The sequence below is a fragment of the Dryas octopetala genome, chromosome 5 (genome assembly GCF_963921425.1).
Source record: "Dryas octopetala chromosome 5, drDryOcto1.1, whole genome shotgun sequence".
Taxonomy (NCBI): Eukaryota; Viridiplantae; Streptophyta; class Magnoliopsida; order Rosales; family Rosaceae; genus Dryas; species Dryas octopetala.
The window spans coordinates 5,411,283-5,434,648 of record NC_141370.1 but is presented as its reverse complement, the minus strand read 5'-3'; the positions used below and the strand labels follow the sequence as shown (position 1 = coordinate 5,434,648).

Genomic DNA, 23,366 nt, shown 5'->3' with positions numbered 1-23,366 from the left:
GGGTTTTCCGAGGCTGACCAAAAACTTCAGGTTCAATTACAAAGTGAATTGTCGCATCCTTCTTCATGCCAGTTTGTGCATACATGCATAACACCTTCAATGTAGGGGGCAGTACTTTCAGGTCCAAAGGTTGTGGCTTGTTTACACTCCTTAATTTGATGCTTATCAGCTTTGGCCTTCAAGGGTTTCTAGGTTCAAAATTAAAAATATGTTAGATGTAGGATTTCATAAATAACATCAAAAATTGCCAAAATCAACACGGTTGACCACAATACCTTAATACCCTTTTTGTTCTCCTCCATAGGCAAAACAAACTGTTTTGGCCAAGCTACAACACTACCTTTGGCTTGGCCCACAGTTTCAAGTTCGCCTGTCACAGGGATGGGAAGCAGTGCATCATCATTAAATGAAGCATAGATTGAAACCCTGAGGTTGTCCTTTCCCAAAGGAATGCCATGGACAGTCGGGTTGTCAACCTGTACCTCAATCAGTGTTGCATGTGCAACAATTTTTTGATCCTCACCTTCCACAACTAACTTGCATTGTTTCCCCTGCACACAAGACACAATTTCAAATTAACTGAAGGCATTTTAACTAAGCATAACTGAAGGCATTTTCACTAAGCATTTTAACTAAGCGTAACTGAAGACATTGTTTAGATGCATATAAAATTTCATTGAATCACCTTAAATATTGATTCCCTCACAAATTCAGAATCCACATCCATGATGTCATCCTCCTTTGGATTGTCATTCAATCCCAACACCTTCTTTGCAGCATTACAACTGGCTTTATCGGATCCATATTCCACGGTGTGTGGAGTTGGGGGAGTGGGAGGAGCAGTCTTTTGTACCGGGACTGGGATATTTGCAGCAGGACCCTTGACATTAGCTAGTATTTCATCCAATGTAGTCACCTTGGCCTGCCAATCAGGGGACCCTGTTGCCATTAACTTGTCTCGCTCATCCATCACAAGTTTGGCCACAATATTTGCTCGCTCCTCCTCCAAAATTAGAGCCGAGATCTTTCTTTTCTCGTCTGCCATTATCTCTGCCTTGATTTTCTCTCGTTCCTCTGCCACTATCTGCGCCACAATCTTCTCTCGCTCCTCCTCTACAATTGCTTTAATTGACTCTCTCACATTCTCTTTCACACTTGTCTTCCTTCGCTTAGGGAGGTGGAAGTATGAATTTGGTGTCACATAACTTCCAACTGCTCTAACCCTGCCACCATGCTCAGGGGTCCCCAAGGCAAGTGTCAAAACATCATTGCTACCAGATGTACTTAATTTCCCCTCCTTCTCTTGTTGCTTCAACTCTTTCTGAAAATGCAATTAAAAAATTTAGTTAAAAAAAACTTTGAAACAAGCAATGATGTGGCTGTTATAAACTGTAGGGTGCCATGAACTAAGTATAAAAATTTAGCGTGCAGACTCACAATCCGATTTGCTTTCTCAGCTGCCTTGGCATCTATGATTTTACCCTCTTTATTTGCACGTGCTTTCATCCAGAGAGTAGCACGATCAACCTCTTCTTGGTCAGAATTCATGTCATTCAACTGCCAAAAGCCATATGGTTTTATAACTTATAGACGGTGTTACATTCCTCAACATCATAACACAAAATCAGCGGATTTAAAAACACATCACTAACCAGTTCTGACTCCAATCCAGCATACCCTTTACGCGACATTCGATGTTGGTACTCGGCCTTTGCACGTCTCTCCTGCTGAACTTCATGAAGTTTCTACAATCCAAACAAGTAACAAATTACTTGCATCAAATAGGAAGATGTGACAGTAATTTAAGGGGATATAATATGTAAAAATCATGAAATTACCAAAAAATTTTGTTCTAGTCTTGACTGCACAAACTGGTCCCAGTCAGCTTTCTCAAGGAAGTTATACTCTGCAGGGGGTTTCTTAAGTTTCTCAAGGTCATCTATAAATGGTAGTACAAAAGCAGTCGTGAGACGGCTCTTGAATTCCCTCCATTTAGCACCCGCTGATTTCATTACCAGATTTTTACTTTCCGGCGCTATCTCAAATGCCAACTACATACATAGATGTCCAATATATTAGTTGCTACATTACAAGAAGGGTTACAAAAATAGGTTGCTATAAGTATTTATATGAAAACAAAAAAAGAGCATGATTAAATGTATGCTTACCTCTATTTCTTCCCAAATCTTGTTTTTATATTCCTCGTCCACCTTCTTCCATTTAGCGATGGTAATAGGGATCTTTGTACGTGCTAACACCCCAATGTAAGATTGTAGTTCCGTTGCCACCTTCCCACAAGGCTGACCCTTCTTATTATACTCAACCACCTTCTTAATCTTTAGGATCTTTCGCCTCACAATGCGAGGCATTGTAACGGGTCCTCGTTTGCTCTTCACACTGCTTTCTGATGTAAGTGTCTCCTTAGCACCATAACTTGAATCCTCAACAGCCTTAGATTGTGTTTGCTTAAAAGTCTTTGCTTTTGTCGGTGTCCTGTTAGCTTTGGCTTTACACCTCTTCTTCTTACCAGCCGGAGATGCCCTCTGTGGAGCCATGGTCTGCAAAAACAAAAGCAATCAACTAATTAAGTATGAACAAGGTTTGACAAATAAGCATAATAACCAATCAACTAAGAATAAACACAAGCAATACTGAAATAAGGTATAAACACAAGCAACATATATAAAGGTATCAACACAAGTATAAACACAAGATTTTTACCTTTGCTGTAGATCAATACCTTTGACAGCAACCAAAGAAAAAGGTATAAACACAACTAGCAAACACTTTATTACATATTAATATTTTAATCCAAATTGAAATAAGTATTAATTTACAAGCTCAAATATGGTAAACATAAACTAATCAATCCATATGCCCTCGCCTCCAGGTCGCACATATTCTGTTCCAGTTTCACCCACTATACCATCAAACGTCTCTACGGGTGGAAGACTAGTGGTGAATGGTTGAAGGTCAAATGTGGTATTTCCAGGTTGTTTAGGACCAGAAATTAATAAAGTCAGCATCATGAACTTCCTTTTCATACACAACCATGGAGGAAGATTATAAGTAACTAGTATAACTGGCCAACAGCTGTATTTGCTACTCAAAGAACTATGGGGATTGAAGCCATCAGCTGATATTGCTAGTCTAAGGTTTCTTGGATCTTCTGAGAAGTTTGGCCACTTAAAATCAACTAACTTCCATGATGGGGAATCAGCGGGATGCCGCATCTGTCCATCATTCAGTTTTTTATTAGCATGCCAAGTTAAACTCTCAGCTATTTCACTACATTCGAACATCCTTTTAAACCTTGGGAGAATGGGAAAATACAACAAGACCTTGGCAGGCACCCCCTCCTTCATTTTTGAATCCTTACCAATCTTCCACCTTGGCAGACTACAAGTAGGACAACTGGTTTCATCCTCATTTTCATTTCTGTACAAGATGCAATCATTAGGACATGCATGTATTTTCTCATAATCCATTCCCAATGCACACAGAGCCTTCTTTGCCTCATACATGGATATGGGTAGCTTATTACCTTCTGGAAGCAAATCCCCAAAAGCAATAAGGTAATCAGAGAAACCTGCATCACTCAATCCATGCTTTGCCTTCAAATTATACAACCTCACTAGTGCAGATAGCTTAGTGTGTTTTGTACAACCAGGATACAAAGGTGTATCTCCATCCCCAATAACATTCAAAAAATCTTCAGCTGCGTCATCTGAAAAATAGTTTGCCTCATCACCTTCCATCTCCACTGTTTCAGAGAGAAATGAACGTTCTACTTCAGTTTGCTCTTTCTCTCTAACTGTATTTGTAGCTGACCTAGAAGGTTCTCCATGCCATATCCATTGTTGGTAACTTTTATCAACACCATTATAATATAAATGATCCCTTACAACTCCAACACCAAACTGCTTCACATTGCCACACTTCGTGCAAGGACAATGAATCAGGTTTGGGTTTCTCGTATTTTCTAATGAAAACTTGAAGAATGCTTCCATCCCTAATTCATATGCCCTCGACCTTCTATCAGCAAACATCCATGACTTATCCATCTAACCATTTCAAATTTCACAAAAAATTAAAGCAAACTTGTCATTCATTGCAAGTAAAATTCAATATATTCAGTTACCCTAATATTATCCAAACAATTTCAGTTAAAAAAATATCACAAAATCACACAAGGACAAGTGAGAATGTAGGCATGCAAGAGGAGTGTTGCTGTCAGAGTTTCAGATTTTCAGGTCTGACTTGGGTATTTCATGAAAACTACATTCAAGGTCGGAATATGGTGATTTTTGTCTTCAAATGACCATTAGGATGTGAACTTGTGACTCACAAAAAATCAGCTTATGACTCCTTACCAAATGATACAGTTTTCTAAAAGTATACAGTAAGGTCAAAGACTACCAAAATCAAACAAAAGTAAACAGTAAAGTCAGAACCTTTAATATTCTTGCCAATGCTAAACATTCAAACATACTCAAATGCATTACCACAAGAGTTTCACAGGGTTCACAAATAAGTTCAAGTCTTCTTACCTCGCTGTGAGCCTTGGTTTTGAAGGATAGTCAGTAGCGCTTTCCACGTACACTTATAATGGATAAAAAAATGGATGATTTCTCACATCTACAAACACAAATGACTTAATGTTAGAAACAATAAACAAGAGAAATACTTCAAAATAAATACAAACTAAATTTAAAAATTAAATGAACTATGATATTAGTCATATTAGTCCATTACCAATCAAGAGTTTCAGTATCCTTGGGAATTATCCAAACTTAGTGAATAGCATTCAGTCACATATACAAAGGAAACTAGAACAGTTCTAGCTAACCAATTAGAATTCCATTTCCTTCCATACCTAAAGATCCAAGTTCAGTAAATAACCCATATTATAACCAATTTTTATATCTCAAATAAAAACGGAACTACAATCAGAAACTCACGCCATGAGACTCTATCACTCATACTGCATCAACCCTATCGATGGAAACTTGATTTCAACCCAGAAATGCAAACTAAATATACGCAACCTAGTGAGAAAATAAAGCATGCATTCAATAAAATCTAAATTCTAACTTTTCCCCCTCCAATTCCGCAGCAACCAAACAACCTTTTACAGCCCATGAAAACTTGATTCTGAGCCTCATAAAAATATATGATGGACGCAACAAAACAACTCATTTACAAAAAGAAAACAAAAATAGTACATTATTAGTAAGCAACAATGATGTACAAATAACTATGTTGAAAGTATAAAAAGATATGCTCTTTCTCTTATAAGGATGTCCTACCCACCCTTTAAGAAATGTATATCCTACCCACCCCAATAAAAAAAAGAAAGAAAGAAACTTTTCTCAAATTATCCACTGGTTCAGAAGTCCAAGTTAAAAAACTGGTCTGATCTTACTGCAGTATACACAAATCTCATGGGAAAGACTCCTCATTTGATCACATCAATGCCAAATTGATTTTTTATACCGATAAGCATTACATGATTACAACCATCTATCATAAAGTAACTTCGTAAAATTTGTCAACATGATTTCTCTATGGGATCTCTTAAATTCTTCATGTGTCCCAGGCTTGCATGCTTCTTTATATTTTCTAATAACTTCTACTGTTTATAAAGAAAAAATTAAGGTCAACAAATTTCTAATCCAAGTAGCAACAAATGACAGTAAATATCAATAGACTCCTAAAACTAAAAGCACTTATAATGCATCAAGAACCAATATAGTTGATAACTTGCAAGCCAAAATATGTGTGCATGTGTTTAATGGGTACTAATTTATGAATGTAAACAGGGATGCCCCAAATATATCAACTGCAAAGATGCAAAAGCGAACAAGAACATTGATCAGCTAATTATAAGCTTTTACAAAAGAGTAATTATAAAACCAAAAGTAAAAGATATTGCTTAGAACATTCAGATAATTATAAGCTTATACACTAAAAAGAAAAAAACATATCTATATATTTGTATTTGTGTGCTAGTTCCAGTGAGAGAGGAATGAGGTTGACTCCATTTTCTAAAAGGGATGGATTCAAACAACTCTGTGAGTGTATGGTTATGAGTCTGACTGCATTCATTTATATTAGACACATCAAGAGAATAATAAAGAACAACATATGTTGGAGCTTTACAGATTTAACTGGTATCATTTGGCCCCTGCCTTATTCTTTTGGCACTGCTATGCCTTTAAATTTAAAACCAATTGATTGTTTACTATGCTGGAAACTAAACAAATTTAAACCTGAATACAGTGGACAAGAGCAGAATTCTCATCACTTGGATTAAGGCCTTCGACGGTAGAAATAGTTCTTGCCCATTTCAAGCTTAGTAACTTTATTTGTCAAATGTTGGGATGGGAATAAATTAAGGTTGGCAAATAGGGTTTGAACCCTTAAAAAAAACATCTTCAATATGCAGAATCATTGACTTAGCTTCATTACTTTTAAGGTTTCTTGCAAAAACAATTTACTAGCAATGAATAGAAGTAGAAAAGGAAAACCAAAACGAAGATAACTATGACTATAACCTAAGGTAAGAGAATATGAAAAACCTGCTGTGTAGCACTCTATGTAGGCCCTTAAGAGCACCCTGATAACCACTGGCCGAGCTACCCTTGCACCCAGCCTAAACTTTCTGCTCCGAATCCAGCTCAAGTTGTCGACGGTGAACTCATATCTCCAATCGTGGCATACCCATCTCTCAGAGTGACATTCACATCCCCAGTGAGCAAGGGTCGCTTCCCAGTTCTCTCCTTCAAGACGGTGACACAAATTAAGAAAGGGATCCGACGGTGAGACAGAGCGATTGGCGAGAGAGAGCGAACGGAGAAAGAAAGAGAGATAGTGGTTGGATCTGGATGAGGGACTGAGGGTTAGGTTTAGTGTCCCCACGCGACGGTGACTCGGTGGCGAGAAGGAGAAGATGCGACGAGAGAGAGAGAGAGGCGAGAAAGAGAGAGAGGCGAGATCGATGGGTGGCTTATCTTTCAGATCTCTCACATGGTCGGGCTTGTGAGGTCGCTTGGAGGTCAGGTGGGTGCGCTTGGAGCAGATGATGGCTTATCTCTCAGATCTCTTTTGGTTTTGGTAATAAACATTGCTGGGTGTATGACTTAGGGGTGGAAACGATGAACATTGAGAGGGAAACATATCGGAGGGCAACAAGAGTACACAACAAAACTGTTTTAATGAAGTTACTGTAGACCGGTTTTTTCATTTTGTTTCGCTTACACAATGGTCACAACTTAAAACCATTGTGTAGGCAAACCAAAAAAATCTACCCCTCTCAAAACCATTGGATTTCATTCATAAATACAACAGTTTTTTTAAAACCGTTATCTGTAAAAACTACACAACAGTTTTAAAACAACCGTTGTGTAGATAGTGTCGTCTACTTATATTATTGTAGTAGTGGTGGTTCCTGCCACTTCAGCCACTATGACCACCGGATCATAGTGTGGGAAGATGATCTCATTCACCTCGTTTGGCTCGAAGGTGACCGGTGCCCAGTCCTTCCGTTGTCTTTTGGAAGTGCTGGGCTGACCCGCTTGGATCGACAAGGACTCGTGCGCATGAGCCGCCTGTCTGACGTACTCCTTCTGGGATCGGTTTGAGCTTCCCAAGAAAGTTGGGCCCCCGCCGATCGATCCGATAGCGGCATCCCGGACGTCAATGGTGTTGGTGGGTTTCTTCAGCGCGGCCTTGGGTACCCTAGGTCCGCCGGCCAGGAATTGACTGATCTTACCTGCCAGGGCAAGAGTCTCAATTCCGTCGCGGAGGGCGTAGCAATCACCCGTGACGTGGCCGTAGTTGGAATGGTACTTACAGAAGACACCCTCCTTGATCTTGTCTGAGGGTGGTCCCTTGATCTCCTTGCAGCTGGGAGTTGATCCTTGATCTTGGAGAAGATTGTCTCCAGACCGGCGTTGAGAGGAGTGTACTCCGTGTACTGGACGAACTTGGGCCTCTTGCCCAGAAGTTGGCGCGGTTCCTCAATCCGGGACTTCTTGGGTTGGACCTGAGGTTTGGGGCTCGCAACCTCTCCTTCCTTCCATTTGGCCGGGGTTGGCTTGGAATTCAGGGCCTCCACTTGAGCATCCCACTCTTCAGCTCGCGCCCATTTGGTGGCTTCAGCAGAAAGCTCATCGTAAGTGGATGGAGGGTTCCTCATCAGATGGGAGCGAAGTCCCCCGGCGAGAAGACCTTGCATAAGAGCATTCTTAGCCGATCTGTCGTCGCAATCGTCACACTTCGTATACTCGATGTTGAAGCGGATCAGATAGGTCTTGAGACTCTCCCCTTCCTGTTGTTTGATGAACGACATATCGTTCAAGTTGTAGAGTCGTTCGGATACAACCCGATATCTCGTCAGGAAGACCCTCCTAAGGTCAGCGAAAGAGTCGATGGAGTTCGGCTGGAGAGTTCGAAACCATCCCCGAGCCGATCCCTTCAAGGTTGAAGGGAAGATTCTGCACTTTGTGGCCTCAGATGCCTGGCGGGCTTCCATGGCGTATCTGAAGCTATCAAGATGATCGTAGGGATCCTTGGTCCCATCGTACTGATCCATCTTGGGGGGTTTTGTATCCCGGGAGACCTCAGCATTCATGATCCTGTTGGTATATGGGAGGAGGAGTTCTTCCCCGTGATCGGTTCTACCGGTGCATCCCCTGGAGACCTCGACTTAGCCGAGCTGATCGTGGACACTCCGGATTTGGCTTTGGACCAAAGTCCGGACAAGATTTTCCACATTGGGTATGGTCGGCTCGGCCGCAGTTTCCCCTAAGCACTCGGTCCGGTTACCCAGTCTCTCGTTCACCGGCTGACGAGTGATCCTCTCGCCCACCGGACGTCGATCAGACATGATCATGGTAGATCCCAGTCGGTCACTCGCGGATCGTCTCCCCGAATGAGTTCCTGATGGGGAAGGATCTTGGCTGGTGGTAGGCCCGAGCCTGTCCTTGATTGACACCCTGGGTTCGGCTGAACCGGTTGGACTGATGGCCCCTAATCTGGATCGGACTGGAGGTCGTTGACTTGTGTTCAGGTCGGCACGGTTTTCCTTCAGACCCTCGGGAGAGTGTTTCCTATAGGCCGCCTGCTTTTGCTGAAGGAGACGGTGGGCGTTCAGACACTCGGCTTGTTCGGCCGGGGGCATGTCCTCGAAGCTCGGGAATGTACAATCCGCATCCTGCCGAGCGGGCTGATCGTCCGGCTCGGCCGGAGTACTCTGCCGAGAAGGAGACGGCGAAAGGGCCTCCTGCTCGGTTCGGGTTCGACGCGATCGGAAACCCGATCTGCCGCTGTTCTCGAGCTGAGCGCGATGACGCGTAAGTTCCTCGGCCAGCTCGGCTTGTTTTGCGAGCAGCTCATTATTCTGTTTGAGAAGTGCATTCTCAGCGGCCAGATGTCGTTGGTTCTCCCTAAGGAGTTTGTGAGCTGCCCTGATCTTTGAAGGGCCTTTGGGTTTTGTTGCTCTCAGAAGTTGTGCTCCCCTTGTCTTCTCAAGTGTCTCAGGCTGGTGTTGTTCATCATTCTGGGATGCTCCTGAAGAAGAACCGCTGTCACGAAAGATAGTAGTCATGATGACTTGTTTGGAGGAAGAACTTAGCACTTGTGGTGATGAACACAATGGCCGAAGATGATCTTCCCACAGACGGCGCCAATCTGTTGATGCAAATTTCCGTAAGAGAGATGCAACAACTTAGAAATGGTGACCTGGCTGATCCGAAGTCTTGCTGGATGATGACGTGAGATTTTCCTGTAAGAGAAATAAGATCAAAGGAGATGGACCGGTGTGATACCAGCCAAACACGCTCCGATGATGAAGTCAGTGATGTGTGTTTGATGGTAGGTGAGGAAGAACAAAGAATGAACTTGGGAGAATAGGAAGAACAAGGTAAATGTTCTGGGCTTATTCTCAGCAAGTTGGGTATGCTCTTGGGTGAATGAAAGCTTTGTGTAAGTGTTTGTCTGGTGAGAGGTTGATAGATAGATCCCCTTTTTTGCACATATAAGTTGGTATATATAGGCAAAAGAGATTGTGATGAGTAAGTTACCTGCATGTGGTTGGCTGGTTGAGAAAGATCCACGCGTTCGGTCGTGAACAGTCGCATGCACAGCTACCCACCTCTTTTGCATTGAATGCAAGTATGGAAGATTCAGGTGAACTGCCTCAGTAGTCATGAATGTGGGCTGGGTTGTCTCATTTGTCAGAAGACCTTTGTCAGGTGCATTTAAGTGTGGCGGTTCATCCCAACGTGATCTTCCTTGGAATGGCGGCGGGGAGCCGAGCCGACCCAAACACATGCTCTTATGTGTATACATGAAGCCCATGTGTGATCGGATCGGACATGGGATTCCTAACCGAACCGATCCAGTAGATAGGGGTCCTTCCGAGTCATAACTGGTTGACGTTAGAACTCGAAAGGAGGTTCCTTCCGCGCCGAGCCGAGCCGAACCGAGACGACCGTGGAAAGATGAATACTCAATCCTTTGGAAGATCATCGGTTCGGGTCGGACCGGGCACGAAGGACTCGGCGTGGCGATCCGATCTGAGCTGACAGAGGAAGTGCCGAGCTGTGATGATGTGGAGGTCAAAGTTTGACCACTGAGAAGTCAAACACTGAAATTGGGTCTGACCGGCCACGTGTCCAGCCATGGTTGGCTGTTGGATCGGTATGGGTTTATCCACAAACAATTAGCAATGAAAATTCTTAGACCTTGTGGGTTATGAAAGCAAAAAGCTAGTAGTGGTTGAGGATTATCAGTAATCAAGTGGTTGAGAGTTTTGAGATGGTGTCGAAGTTGTGCTGTTTTGGGCTTAGCTGATTCCCTCAACTGATTAAGCAGGTTCAATATGGGCCTCCTTTAATTCCTCTCAACCTTGGGCATAATATATCATTGTAGCCATGCCTTGGCCCAATCTTAGGAGGGTGTACTCAATCTATACTTTTAATGACTTTTAAGGAGTTTTTTTAAGTGACAGACTTTCATAAACTTTCAGAATTATGACAGATTTTCATAGACTTTCATGGAGTTTTATTAAAAAACTTTCATAGACATTGATAAACTTTCAACGACTTTTAATAATTTCATTAATTTTTAATAATTTCAATAACTTCTTGATACAACTATGAAATATTATGAAAAAAAAAAAACAAAAAACAAAAACAAAGAGAGATTTGTAGAAGTGCATATCAATATAAATGCAATGTCACATATAAAAAATTGATAACATAACCAATATATCATAAGAACTTCCAGCCAAGAAGAAAATACCAAAAGGAACTTGTATATCTGAACTACACAAAAGTGAAAGAACCATGACAGAGAGCCATACCCAGAGTAACATGTCTGCATACTGACCTAACAAGTATGCCAAAATTTTAATACAAATTTGTTTAAAAATACAATACTCAATATCCTTAATGTCCATTATTATTAACCTGCCCAACATCTCTCCACATATCAGCAGCTATACTAGCCCTCCATTCATTAGCATTCTCTCGTTGTTGTTCTTGCGTCTCAAAAAGCGGTATAAAATCATCCCTTTCATTAATTGGTAATGATGAAGACGATGAAGGTTCACTTTCTGGTTCAACCGGAAATTCATCAGAACGACACTCCTTGCGAAGAAAGTTGTGTAATCCCACACAAGCTAACACTAACTCTGCTTGTGTACTATAGGGAAATGGAGGAGCTGATTTGAAAATTGTGAATCGCGATTTAAATATACCAAATATCCTCTCAATTACATTCCTCAAGGAAGCATGACGAAGATTGAACAATTCGTTTGCGTTTTCAGGATCACGACCTTGACCTGCAAAATCTTGAAGATGATAACGAACACCTCGAAATGGAGCTAAGAATTGGCGTCAATTTGGAAATCCACAATCTACCAAGAAAAATTTACCTGATTATACAATACTTTTATTAGTATGCAATGTATGACCTCTATAATTGGACAAAATAAATAAATAAAAGCCAAAAAACAAATAAAAAGCAAAACAAAACAATTAAAGTCATACCTTGTGGCACTTTAAGTCCGTTCCTCCTTGATAAAGCATCATTTAGCACTCTTGAATCATAAGCAGATCCCTCCCACCCACTAAGTACGTATATAAATTCCGAATCAAAATTACAAGCTGCTAACACATTTTGTGAAATACTTCCATGACGATTACGATAGCTACTTTTGTCACGTCCAGTTACCATTGCTGGAATATGTGTACCATCAATAGCTCCAATGCAATCCTAAAATAAATAAATAAAAATTTAAATATTCACGTAATAATAATAGTAATAATAATAATATTTTATCACTTACCTTGAAGTATGGGTAAAACCTTGTACTTTCCCTTATTCTAGCTGGCACTGTGGGTCTAGGTTTGACCATCATGTCTACTACTATTGTGTTCAATGCCCTCAAAATCTTGTTAAAATTTCTGCTCGCAGTGGCATGTGATCGATAAAATGTTTTACGACTTAAACAATATCGAGAATTTTGGCCCACAGTGAGTAAGAATGTTGCAAGCATTTCTTCAATGCAAATATACCTTGTATCCCGTAAGAGTGTTTTTTCTCTAATGATATGGCATAACTTTAAAAACACATCAGGATACATTCTGTACAATTGCCGGAAGTGTGCAGGATCCTCATTCAATGTTTTATGTATATATTCGTATCCATTTGTAGAAATTGGTTGCCGAGCTAGAGGACGTTGAACATGTTCACGACACATGATAGCTATAAGCTCATTTAGAACATGGAGGATTGCTTCCATTGCCATCAATGAATACCTGATGGTTTCATAAAATTCTTCTTCCACTTCTTCTTTCATTTCTTCTTCCTCTACTACATTATCTTCATGCATGTTGGACTGAGACATTACATATACAAAACCACCAAAGAAGAAAAAAATAATAAATCTTTAGATGCAAGGAATGAAGTAGGATAAAAACTAATTTGTGTAGAATAGACATTTTCAACTCAACCTGAAAAATTTCTTTTTGAAGCTTAACAACTGGGCTTACATGCTTTTACTTAATACGATTGAAATCTGAATGTACCATGTAACTACTAATCTTTCACATTTTACAATTACCTGGTGTTCTGACATTAACCCCCACCTCTTCTGTCACAACAATCTATCACTTTGAAACACTTAATTCTTCAGCTAGGAACCTGAGACATGGATTGTATATGAATTTTCTGGCATAAGCATTTGAAAGCAAAAGAAAGAATTGGCAACTAAACAGAAACATGGAGAGTATGAAACAGAGAAGATTGAAATAACTAAATATGATAACACATGTTACACATTATACAAAGTATTTGGAAATTGGAAACATAGTAGTTAGTGCAAAATCAAGCATCCTTACGTTGGTTTTTGCCAACTTGCATGATTCAACGATTGAAACAGAGCAATCAATCATGTAAGTAATAACAAATTGACACGAATTGACAACCAAAAGCACTTTTTGAAAAACAAATAAAAATAAAAGCACTTCTTGTATTTTGGAAGACATACTAGTATCAACGCCACAAGAACAAAAGGAAGCAAATCAGCCAAGAAGCTGAGGAAGTGAAGGATTTGATCCAAGCTGAAGCCACGACGAAAACAAAAGGAAGGCCAAGACCACTTTGACGCAATGGGTATTCGGATCTGGGTCTATTTGGATTAATGGGCGGGTGGGGTAGTGTAACTGTGCTTCCAGTGAGTACTAGAGCTGACCAGCAAAGTTAAAGGTTTGGGAGATGAAGAACAGAAGTGGGAGTAGGGATTGGCTGTAATCGGGTATGGAACAATAGTAATAGCATTAGCAACAACTATTTGGAAGCAATATTCACACTTTTATTCTTATTAGACAAGAGGACATGACCACAAAAAATAAAGAAAAAAAGGATTATCAGTATATATAAGAACATGGTCGGAGAAGGCATCAATTGCAGTAAGAATGCCCCTGTATTTGTTTGTTCCATACTAACTTTCCAATCAGGTGTCTGCCTAGGCTCAATAGTTTAGGAGTAATGCAGAAACAAGAAATAAACATTCATAGTTTAAAACTAGTTGTGACAATTATACTGCAACAGAGTTGTGCCAATTAAACTTTCATAGTGTAAAACTAGTTTCATCCATCATATAATAAAAACATCACAGTTATGAAAAAAAACAGTAAACAATAAAACTTTGCAAAGCAAGCATAACAAACCCATTCCAGAAGGAAAAAAAAAACAACAAAAAATAACTGAATACAACTAATAACAATTACTTAAAAACCAATAACAATAGTATGCATTGCTACTCCAAAAAATTACACAATTCATACATAAGTCTATTCCAAAAGTTTAGTGAATTCAAACATATGCAAAACCATAGAGTTTCATCTCTAAAATAAGTACTCATTTCAACAATTTCATCTCTAAAAGAACCACTCATTCCATCAATTCGAAAAATGTCCAATATGACCGCTCTTCATGTGTCATCTTCAAGAATTCAATTTTCTTTGCTCTCGTATTAAGCAACTTAAGCACCTTGAAACGAGCACGATTATCTAAGTTTGGGATCTCCTTAATAGCATCCCAACAACTATTCTCTTTTTCCCCTGTTGCAATAGGCTATGAATTCCTTGAAATTCAGTAGCAATTGAATCAATGGAATGAGCTAGTCTGTCTATAGCATCAGATTGAGTGTTGTTCTCAAATGGAGTAGGATTCCCTTCATACTCAACGCTATTTCGTTTTCTACTTGTTGGTGGAACATCTGAACTCTTAGGCTGAGAGGGTAATGGTGGAGTTGATTGCCTGGGAGATGGTTCTTGATCTAAAGGTTCATGCTCACTTGGTATGAATGCCATAGCACCACGATCATATATTAAGTCATCTATCCCAACATCTCTACTTTCTTCAACTCCAAATGTTCTTGCTTCAGTATCATCACCTAATCCAATGGAGTGTCTCCCAACAGCAGTTCCATTTCCGATTGAAATTCTCAAATCTTCATAGTCAGGAAAAGTGTCTGTACAATAACTTCTATGGGTAGGATGAGACTAGCAAATAATAAAAATATAATAAATGTTAATATATGCAACATATAATAATAAACTATATATGCATTTTTTTTTTATATATACAAGAAGCTCACCTTAAAGTAATCTTCCCAAACTTCATCACTAGCAGTGAACTTATTTGTCACAGGGTCCCATCCAAACCCAGAGCTATGACGCATAAGCTCAGAAAAGTTGTGATATCGATGTTTATACCATTTCAATCGGCTTAGATATTGTGAATAAGTCCTTTGACAGTTAAGTTTTCCATTAAGAGCAGGAAGTATCTTTTTCTCTACAGTTACCTTGCTCAATAAGCCATTACTATCACGCCATCCACGATTGGCGGCGTCAACCATGAGCTTTAGCAACTCATTGCTCTCTTCCACCGTCCATACTATATATTTTTCCGTAACTCTGCCTTTTCCTTTGACATTTCCTTGTTGTGAATCTCCCATTAATAATATTACTAGCTATATTTTACATGTCAAGTGTTAATAACTAAAAATTAACATAAGAAAAAAAAAAAAAACAAGAAGTTGCAAGAAATAACTCTAAACACCAAATATTATTTGCCTTCAATAATCACTTTCATCCAGGAAAAAAAAAATAGATATGGAAAAAGAAAAAAGAAACACCAGGCTCAATCATACATTGCAATTGCACTAACACTTATGATATTTCAACATGCTAGTACACTAGTACTGTACGTTGATGAATGATGATATGCTATGGTCAGAGGTTTGAAAAAGCAAATCCTAGCTTGTTGTTTTCTATATCACTAATGTACATGAACATATAAGAAAAGGATACATGATTTCTAAAGAAAAGTTGAGAATTAACTTGTCAAAAACGAATTGTAATTTACACACTAATAGGTTAGATTAATAAATGAGAAAAAAGATCATCAAAAAATACATAAGTATCATATCTTTCTGCTATAGTATCAACACCCATCATATCCATAGACCATAAACCCATCATATGTAGCAAAAAATATATATCCTAAATCCACCATATCTGCAAGGCACCCATAAATCCTAAGCCCATCATATCCAAAGAAACAAACAACAAATTAAATCAGGAAATAACAAACAATTTAACAAACAAAACAAGTATAACACTATGAATGAAACATAACAACAGCAAAATCAGGAAATAACAAACAATTTAACAAACAAAACAAGTATAACACCATGAATGAAACATAACAACAGGCCAAAAAAAAATTTATACAAAGAAAGAAAGACATAGCACTTATCTAATCCACCCAAACTCTTATCTTTTTTCCATAATCAAGTTGAAATCAAAGTATAACATCATTATAAACCAGCAACCCATGAAAGAGATGAGAAAACTATATACTACCCAAGGAATCTGTGCAAAAGATGAAGAGAAATAACCGTGAAATCAAAGCTCTGGATGAGAAAGAAGGGTGTGAAATCAAGCTATGGCTTCCTCCCTCAAGAACGTTTGGCGTCCTCCTTCCCTTCAGATAAGTGTTGTGTGCATGTTCATCATACCATGTTGTTTCACGTCAAAAGTCAGTGGGGGGAATGTGAGAGAAATTAGGAGATTTGGTATTTATATCTAAAGCCCAAAAGTCTTTCAAAGTCTATTAACTTGAGAACTCTTTAAAAGTCATTGACATTTTGAGTACTATATGACTTTCATAGACTTTTAAAAAATCTTGAATGAGTACCCCTAAACTTTTATAGACTTTTTTAAAGTCTATAAAAATCTTGATTGAGTACCCCCTGACTTCTTAAGTCTTTAAAAGTCATTAAAAGTTTAGATTGAGTACACTCCCCTTAATTTGGCCCTCATCTATGTGGCAAAAATCGGGTCCCACAATCTCTATTACACATTTTTGCATTCTCAACTACAAAAACCCGCGAATGAATAAATTAAAATTTCATAAACAAATTAATCAGAATTCCCAATTTTCGAACATCATATCAGGAAGTCGAAAATGAAATTTTTTTAAAAAATAATTAGGTATTTAAAGCATTACAATGGTAAAGTACAAAAAGAGTTTATCAATGTACTGTAATACGTACACATACTACCAAATTCATATCGACAACATTAGATTTTGACAAATATATTTAAAATGCCACAGCAACAGTTTTTTATTGGATAATCCACCCAAAGACCTAGAGCTAGACCTACCCATTCAATTAACAACAGTTTTTCCTAAAGACTTACAGACCTACCCATTCAATTTCCAATTACTCAATTTTAATGCGCAATGTCAAGTTAGTTCCCGCAAAATTTACGTAAGCAATCTACATTCTACATTAAAAATGCAACTACAATTCCAAATGAATAGCCAAACTAACTCAAGCACTTAATTTTAATTCCCATGAATTCTACCCATATCTAAACTACACATACAAAAAAATTTAATTCAAAGTTTGAATTAATAGGGATATCATAAATCCTTATTACCAATGTCTGATAATTTAAACACTAGCTAGAATCACCTAAGTAAATAAAATCAAGAATTGGCTTGAGATCCCTATCATGAGAACATAGCAACCTAGGATCCAACCTAGGTGCATCTGCAAACGCGCGCAATCACAAAGACAAGTCACATGAATGCATTTTAATGATGATTGAAATTAAAGTGTTTTTTCACCAAAAAAAAAGAAAAAGAAATTAAAGTGCATGTTTTTCCAAATACAAACCCATAAAGCAATATATATATATATATATATACACAAACAATACACGTGGCTAGCTAGCCTTTTCACCAACGAGCAAGATATCATAAAACCATATATATCCATATATTCTCCATCAAAATCCTACTTAATTGATGGACACTTGTGGAACAACACCAACTTAAATACCAAATAAAAACATATATAATTTAGAGTTGTTAGACCATCTGAGTGGCACCATTGGATGGAAACTTAGTGGGTGATATATCCTCGGGGTCGGGGTGTCTTACGTCATGTTTTGAAGCATCATACTTCTCCCCATCACCCCACAATGCATAGGCCTCTTCTCCATGCACTGCGTCGTCCCCAATCAACAACTGCTCCTCCGGCATCCGCAACGGAACAAAAAGCCGAATCACCACGCAAATAACTGACGTCACCACGACGTTCCATCCTATGATAAACATGCCTCCCACAATTTGTTTCAGGATTTGAATGCCTCCCGAGCCTCCGTACACGCCTCCACGTGAATGTGTAACAGGCAAAAACAATGCGCATAGATCGGGCTCCGCGAAGAGACCGGTCAAAATTCCGCCGAGAAGGCCAGCCACGGCGTGGGTGTGAACCACGCCGAGCGTGTCGTCAACTTTGGTTAACATTTTCCACCTCTTGTCTACGATCATCATTGTGAACCATGGCACACTCCCAGACAAAACTCCCATCACGATGGCTGCCCATCCTTGAACAAGACCTAAAATAGAATTTATAAAATAAACCATTCAAATTCTTGTCTATATATATATGCAATTACTCCAAGGAGAACATGTATATACATATTTACAGCACTACTAGCTAGACGCCAAGGGTTAAACGATTGTGGTACCACCAACTTGCATGTAGCAACTGATACGAAAGGTATATTAGATGATAGTTGACAAAAAATTTCTTCTTAAAAATAATGCTAGATGGATCGATTTCTTATTTTATTTTTATCATATGTTAGAAGTAAAACTGTATAGGTATACCATCTCTATTAATTAGAGATGTGACATATATAAAGAAAGAGCAGTACGTATTAGGAATTTTGAATTTGTGTCACAAGTTTGTATCCCCATTATAAATAATTCACTATGATCAGGCTCATTTATTAAAATAAGACACTAATTATATATGCACTGTCACATTATTTAAAATCAAATTAGAAATCTTTAGCATTATTTGTAGTACAAATAGTTCTATCATCACACAATGTATTTAGATGACTCACTCCTGTGCGCGTGGCGGTACAGATCGAAAACTAGCAGTGCTAAAGTAGGAAAGGTGCAATGCTAATTAAGAGGTCATGGTTTATCACTCCATTTTATAATTTGTTGATAAAATAGGGATATAAATATATAATTGATACTTCCCGTGGTTGACAAAGGGTATTTCTTAATAATATATAGAATAATGATATATTAAAGGCATAAAAATAAAAGGACGTTAATTTTTTTAATCATGTGGTTACCAAATTTGCTATACATGAATTTATAATGTCATATTAATAAAATAAAATAAAAACTACAAAAACTTTTAAACTCTTAAACTTATTATTATTAATTCATGTGGTGTAAATTTAGTATCCACATTATTCAAAAAATTCATATAATTAGCACTGTCTACACTAGCATTTAACGTCTTTATCGACGGAATTTGTAATGTATGTTCTATTTTGTAACTTTTTATAATTAGTGTACTAATTTAAAATATCTTTTTATTCATAGACCAATCTGAAATACCCCTCAGTGGGTGTATTTATGTAATTTAGCCTAAATATTATTATTGAATGAGTGTGTGGTACGTACCTGCACCAGGAGTAATGCAAACGAGGCCAGTAATCATTCCCTGGACAGCTCCGATGACAGAGGGCTTCTTGAAGAAAATGACATCGAGCCACGTCCAGACCAAGAGGCTCGTAGCGGCGCAGATGTTGGTGTTGATGACTGCCATGGACGAGTCTATGTTTGCGGCGTAGGGACCTCCGCCGTTGAAACCTGCCCATCCCATCCATAGTAGCCCTGCCCCTGCCAACGTCAGCAACACATTGTTTGGTGAAAATTTCTCTCTGTCATTCTTCACCCTTGGTCCTACCTGCATATCAAACCAAACCTCACATTAATATCTTATTATTATATTTATTTTCTCCTTTATTTTTTATTTTTATTTTTATTTTTTTTATATATAGTTACAATTATTGAACTATATATAGCCAAGGAGTGTAATTTCGATTTCGAGGAAATTTTCGATGGAAATTTCGACGGAAATTTTCGTAGAAATTTCGATTAAAATTTCGATTTCGATAAAATTAGACAAAAACGACGGAAATTACTATCAAAATACGGAAATTTTGAATGAAACTTGACCATATATTTATTTAACATATTATCTACTACATAGATAAAAAATATTGAAGAAACCAAATTATATAGTAGGTTTCATGTGATATAAGATGAATATAATGTGCGCTAGATGCAAATATTATTAGAAAAACAGGTCACTGATTAATAATTATATAAATAACACCTCATACCCTAAACCCTAAACTATATACCCTCTATATACCATATATCATGTAAGGCTATAACCCTCCATAGACCCTATACCATGTAAGGCTATACCCTCTATATACCCTATAAGGCTATACTCTCTATATACCCTATACCGTATATTATTAAATTTACTCAACCCTACCTTCTCAACCATGAACCATCAACAATAAATCACTCCCTAAACCCTAAATTATATTAAACTTATATACTTACAAACTTATATAAAATTATAAACTTAAATACTCCATAGTGATATTTAGTTTATAAACTTATATAAAATTACTAAACTCATATTATAGTTTTTCTAAAAAAAAAAAACCATATTATAGTTTATATTGTTTTAAACTTTTAATTAGGTTTTATTACATTTTTAATACCCTAATGTCTGACAAAAAAACATATTTATAGGTAGGCACAAAAACGAAAGAACTGGTTCTTTTTCCTCCAAACTTAAATTTTTTTTTTTTTTTGGTGCCACTTAATACCCATTTCTTAGCATCTAAATTTTTAAAAACTTCTCATTTATAAAGCATGAGTATTAATCTAGATTTTTTATTATTTGTTTGTGGAAGAGAGTGCACACTCCACACAGGAACACATGCAATTTTGACTCGGAGATGATCAATATATAAAATTAAAGAAAAGAAGTTTAATTAAACAATTTAAACTAGCTAGCTATGTCATGGCCGAAAAAACAAAAACTAGCTAGCTAGGTGTGGTGAGTAATCTTAGGCATGAATTATGAGCCTGACATGAAAGTGACCAGCTAGCTTAGCTAAGATGCAGACACATGAGTTTGTGGTTGTGTATGGTCCAGATACAAGCCTTCTTTTACTGTTCTTCAATCTTGCAATTATTCAAAGTCCTCACAAGTGTGTACCCGAGCTCACTCACCTTCAGCCTTCAGACCCGAGCTCTCTCTCTCTCTCTCTTTCCTCACCTCGCCTCCTCCTCACCAATCGAACTGCCACTGTCCAGCGACGATGGTAGGCGAGACCACCGGCCATCTCTTCCTCTTTCTTTCCTCTCTCGACCCCAACCTAACCTAGGCAGAGCCGAAGGTCTACTCATGCGATCTCTTAATCCCAGCGGCTTCGCGGCCCAACTCCGAGCTTAATGGGTTCCTCTCTTCGAGCTGAGTTGATCCATGGCCTCCCTTTGCCACGAAAACCACGCAAGGTGGAGTTTTGAAGCTGGAAAACCCGCGACCTTCTCTGTCAGATTCCGGAAGTTTTAGCAGCGGGTTGGGTTCGAAATTTCGACGAAATTTGGGTGAAATTTCGTCAAATTTCGCCGAAATTTCGCCGAAAGTTTACAAAAATTCACGTGTGGCAGCTTCGAAATTTCGGCGGAAAATTTCGCCGAAAAATTACCGAAAATTAAGGGTAGTGTGATAAAATTTCGGGATCCCTAAAAAACGAAAATTTCGGCGAAATTTCGGCGAAATTTTCAAAATTTCACTCCTTGTATATAGCAAATGTAAAATCCAAGGAAAAACTACAACAACCTCATGTTATTTAATTAATAACATACGTGTATGTATGATTCTCTAATCTGCAGCTAGCTAGCTAGTCAAATTAATTTTGTTTCAAAAAATAATATTACATATATTATTGCTATTTGATCGCTAAAAGACTAAAGGGTACACAATTGTTTGTGTTTTTTCCTCTTATATATTAAAACCAGTTCTAAGCTAGGTAATTAAGGTTGTAACTAATTAAATATAAGAGAAGAAAAATAAGGGTAGGTACGGAAATATACTTTTGAAGAAATCTTTTATAGAATATCTTGTGACGTTTCTTTGGGACATACATAAAATAGAATATGTTTATATATTCAAACGAAACAATTAACACCCACTTTTATATTCTAACATAGTGGAGGTATCTTACCTGAAATTAAAAGTAATGGAATCTCACCTTCGGACAACATTTTATATTCTAACACTAATATTGATGGATCAATAAAATTACTAAAAAAAGTGACCATTTTTTATTCTTACATAAATCATAGAAGATGTCTATTTTGTTTTTAAGAAGAAATGAACTAAATATGGAGTACGTTGTATATATATGGTAATGGTACAGACATATCCATTAAAATCTGAAAGTTGAAATTGTATAATTTGTATGTTATAGTTATTAATTGTGTTAATTTGTATATGTTAGAACTTTTGAGGCATGTATGTGAAGAAAAGAAGATATTAATATTGTACCCAATAAGCAGTGGTGAAGCCAGCAACACCGGAAGAGAGATGAATGACATAACCACCACAGAAGTCCATGACACCCCAATGGAACAAGAAGCCACCACCCCACAAGCTGAAAGCCCCCACCGTATACGAAAACGTCAGCCACAGCGGCACGAACAGCATCCACGCCTTGAAGCTCATCCTCCCCAGCACTGACCCCGCCAGCAATATCAGCGTGATCGCCGCGAACACCCCCTGAAACCACACCAACGTCGCCATCGGATACAACGGCTCCCCCATCGGCGTCTCCACCGTGTGGTTGCGGAAGTAGTGGGTCGTGGCCGGCAGCGCCGCCTGTTTCAGCAGGTACTTCTGGCCCAACGCCGGCCCAGCTTTCCCCCATAACGGCACCAGCTTCTCCCCGAACGACATCTTGTAGGCCCATGTCACCCAGCAGATGACCACCGCCGCAAAGGCGTAGAGAGCCATGAACGCCGAGTTCACTGCCCATTTCTTCTTCACAACGCTGCCGTACAGTATCACAAGACCCGGCACGCTTTGTAGACCCACAAGTGTTGCTGCTACCATTTGCCAAGTGTTGTCCCCTTTGTTCAACCATACCGGCACCGCCGCGGTGCCGCCAATGTAAGCCACCGGCACAGGGTTCGGAGGAGTTGCCATGGCCTGAACCAAGTAAGCTAGCTAGCTAGGCGCAATGTAAGTTGGTATATATGCTGATGTGAGTGAAATGATGATCATATGATAATAAATTGGCATTTGTCGTATTAGTTGGGGTGTTTCAAACTTTCACTTATGATAACGTACAATCAGACAAGGACAATTGGAC

General features: G+C 38.5%; 2 protein-coding genes across 2 annotated transcripts; both read right to left on the bottom strand.

The window, feature by feature from the left end:
• Positions 1-14,582: 14,582 nt before the first annotated feature.
• Positions 14,583-15,532, bottom strand: LOC147283732 (uncharacterized protein At2g29880-like). The gene is made up of 2 exons (XM_086245576.1): positions 15,173-15,532; positions 14,583-15,077 (listed from the first exon to the last, which is right to left on the bottom strand). Exons 1-2 carry the CDS (start codon positions 15,530-15,532, stop codon positions 14,583-14,585), a joined length of 855 nt encoding a protein of 284 aa, XP_086101702.1.
• Positions 15,533-17,809: 2,277 nt separating this feature from the next.
• On the bottom strand, positions 17,810-23,277 carry LOC147283731 (ammonium transporter 3 member 2-like). The gene is made up of 3 exons (XM_086243819.1): positions 22,544-23,277; positions 19,585-19,870; positions 17,810-18,491 (listed from the first exon to the last, which is right to left on the bottom strand). The coding sequence occupies exons 1-3, from the start codon at positions 23,198-23,200 to the stop codon at positions 17,959-17,961; spliced, it is 1,476 nt and encodes a 491-aa protein (XP_086099945.1). The 5' UTR covers positions 23,201-23,277; the 3' UTR covers positions 17,810-17,958.
• Between the last annotated feature and the right edge of the window lie 89 nt (positions 23,278-23,366).

What these genes read in the sequence shown, in the direction of transcription:
- LOC147283732 (XM_086245576.1), bottom strand. Translation starts at nt 15,532, where the DNA reads ATGGGAGATTCACAACAAGGAAATGTCAAAGGAAAAGGCAGAGTTACG. An exon ending in TTTGGGAAGATTACTTTAAG is followed by an intron (nt 15,078 to 15,172) that starts GTGAGCTTCTTG and finishes ATTATTTGCTAG; the next exon opens with TCTCATCCTACCCATAGAAG.
- LOC147283731 (XM_086243819.1), bottom strand. Translation starts at nt 23,200, where the DNA reads ATGGCAACTCCTCCGAACCCTGTGCCGGTGGCTTACATTGGCGGCACC. An exon ending in GCTTCACCACTGCTTATTGG is followed by an intron (nt 19,871 to 22,543) that starts GTACAATATTAA and finishes TTTGATATGCAG; the next exon opens with GTAGGACCAAGGGTGAAGAA. An exon ending in TTGCATTACTCCTGGTGCAG is followed by an intron (nt 18,492 to 19,584) that starts GTACGTACCACA and finishes ATTCTATTTTAG; the next exon opens with GTCTTGTTCAAGGATGGGCA.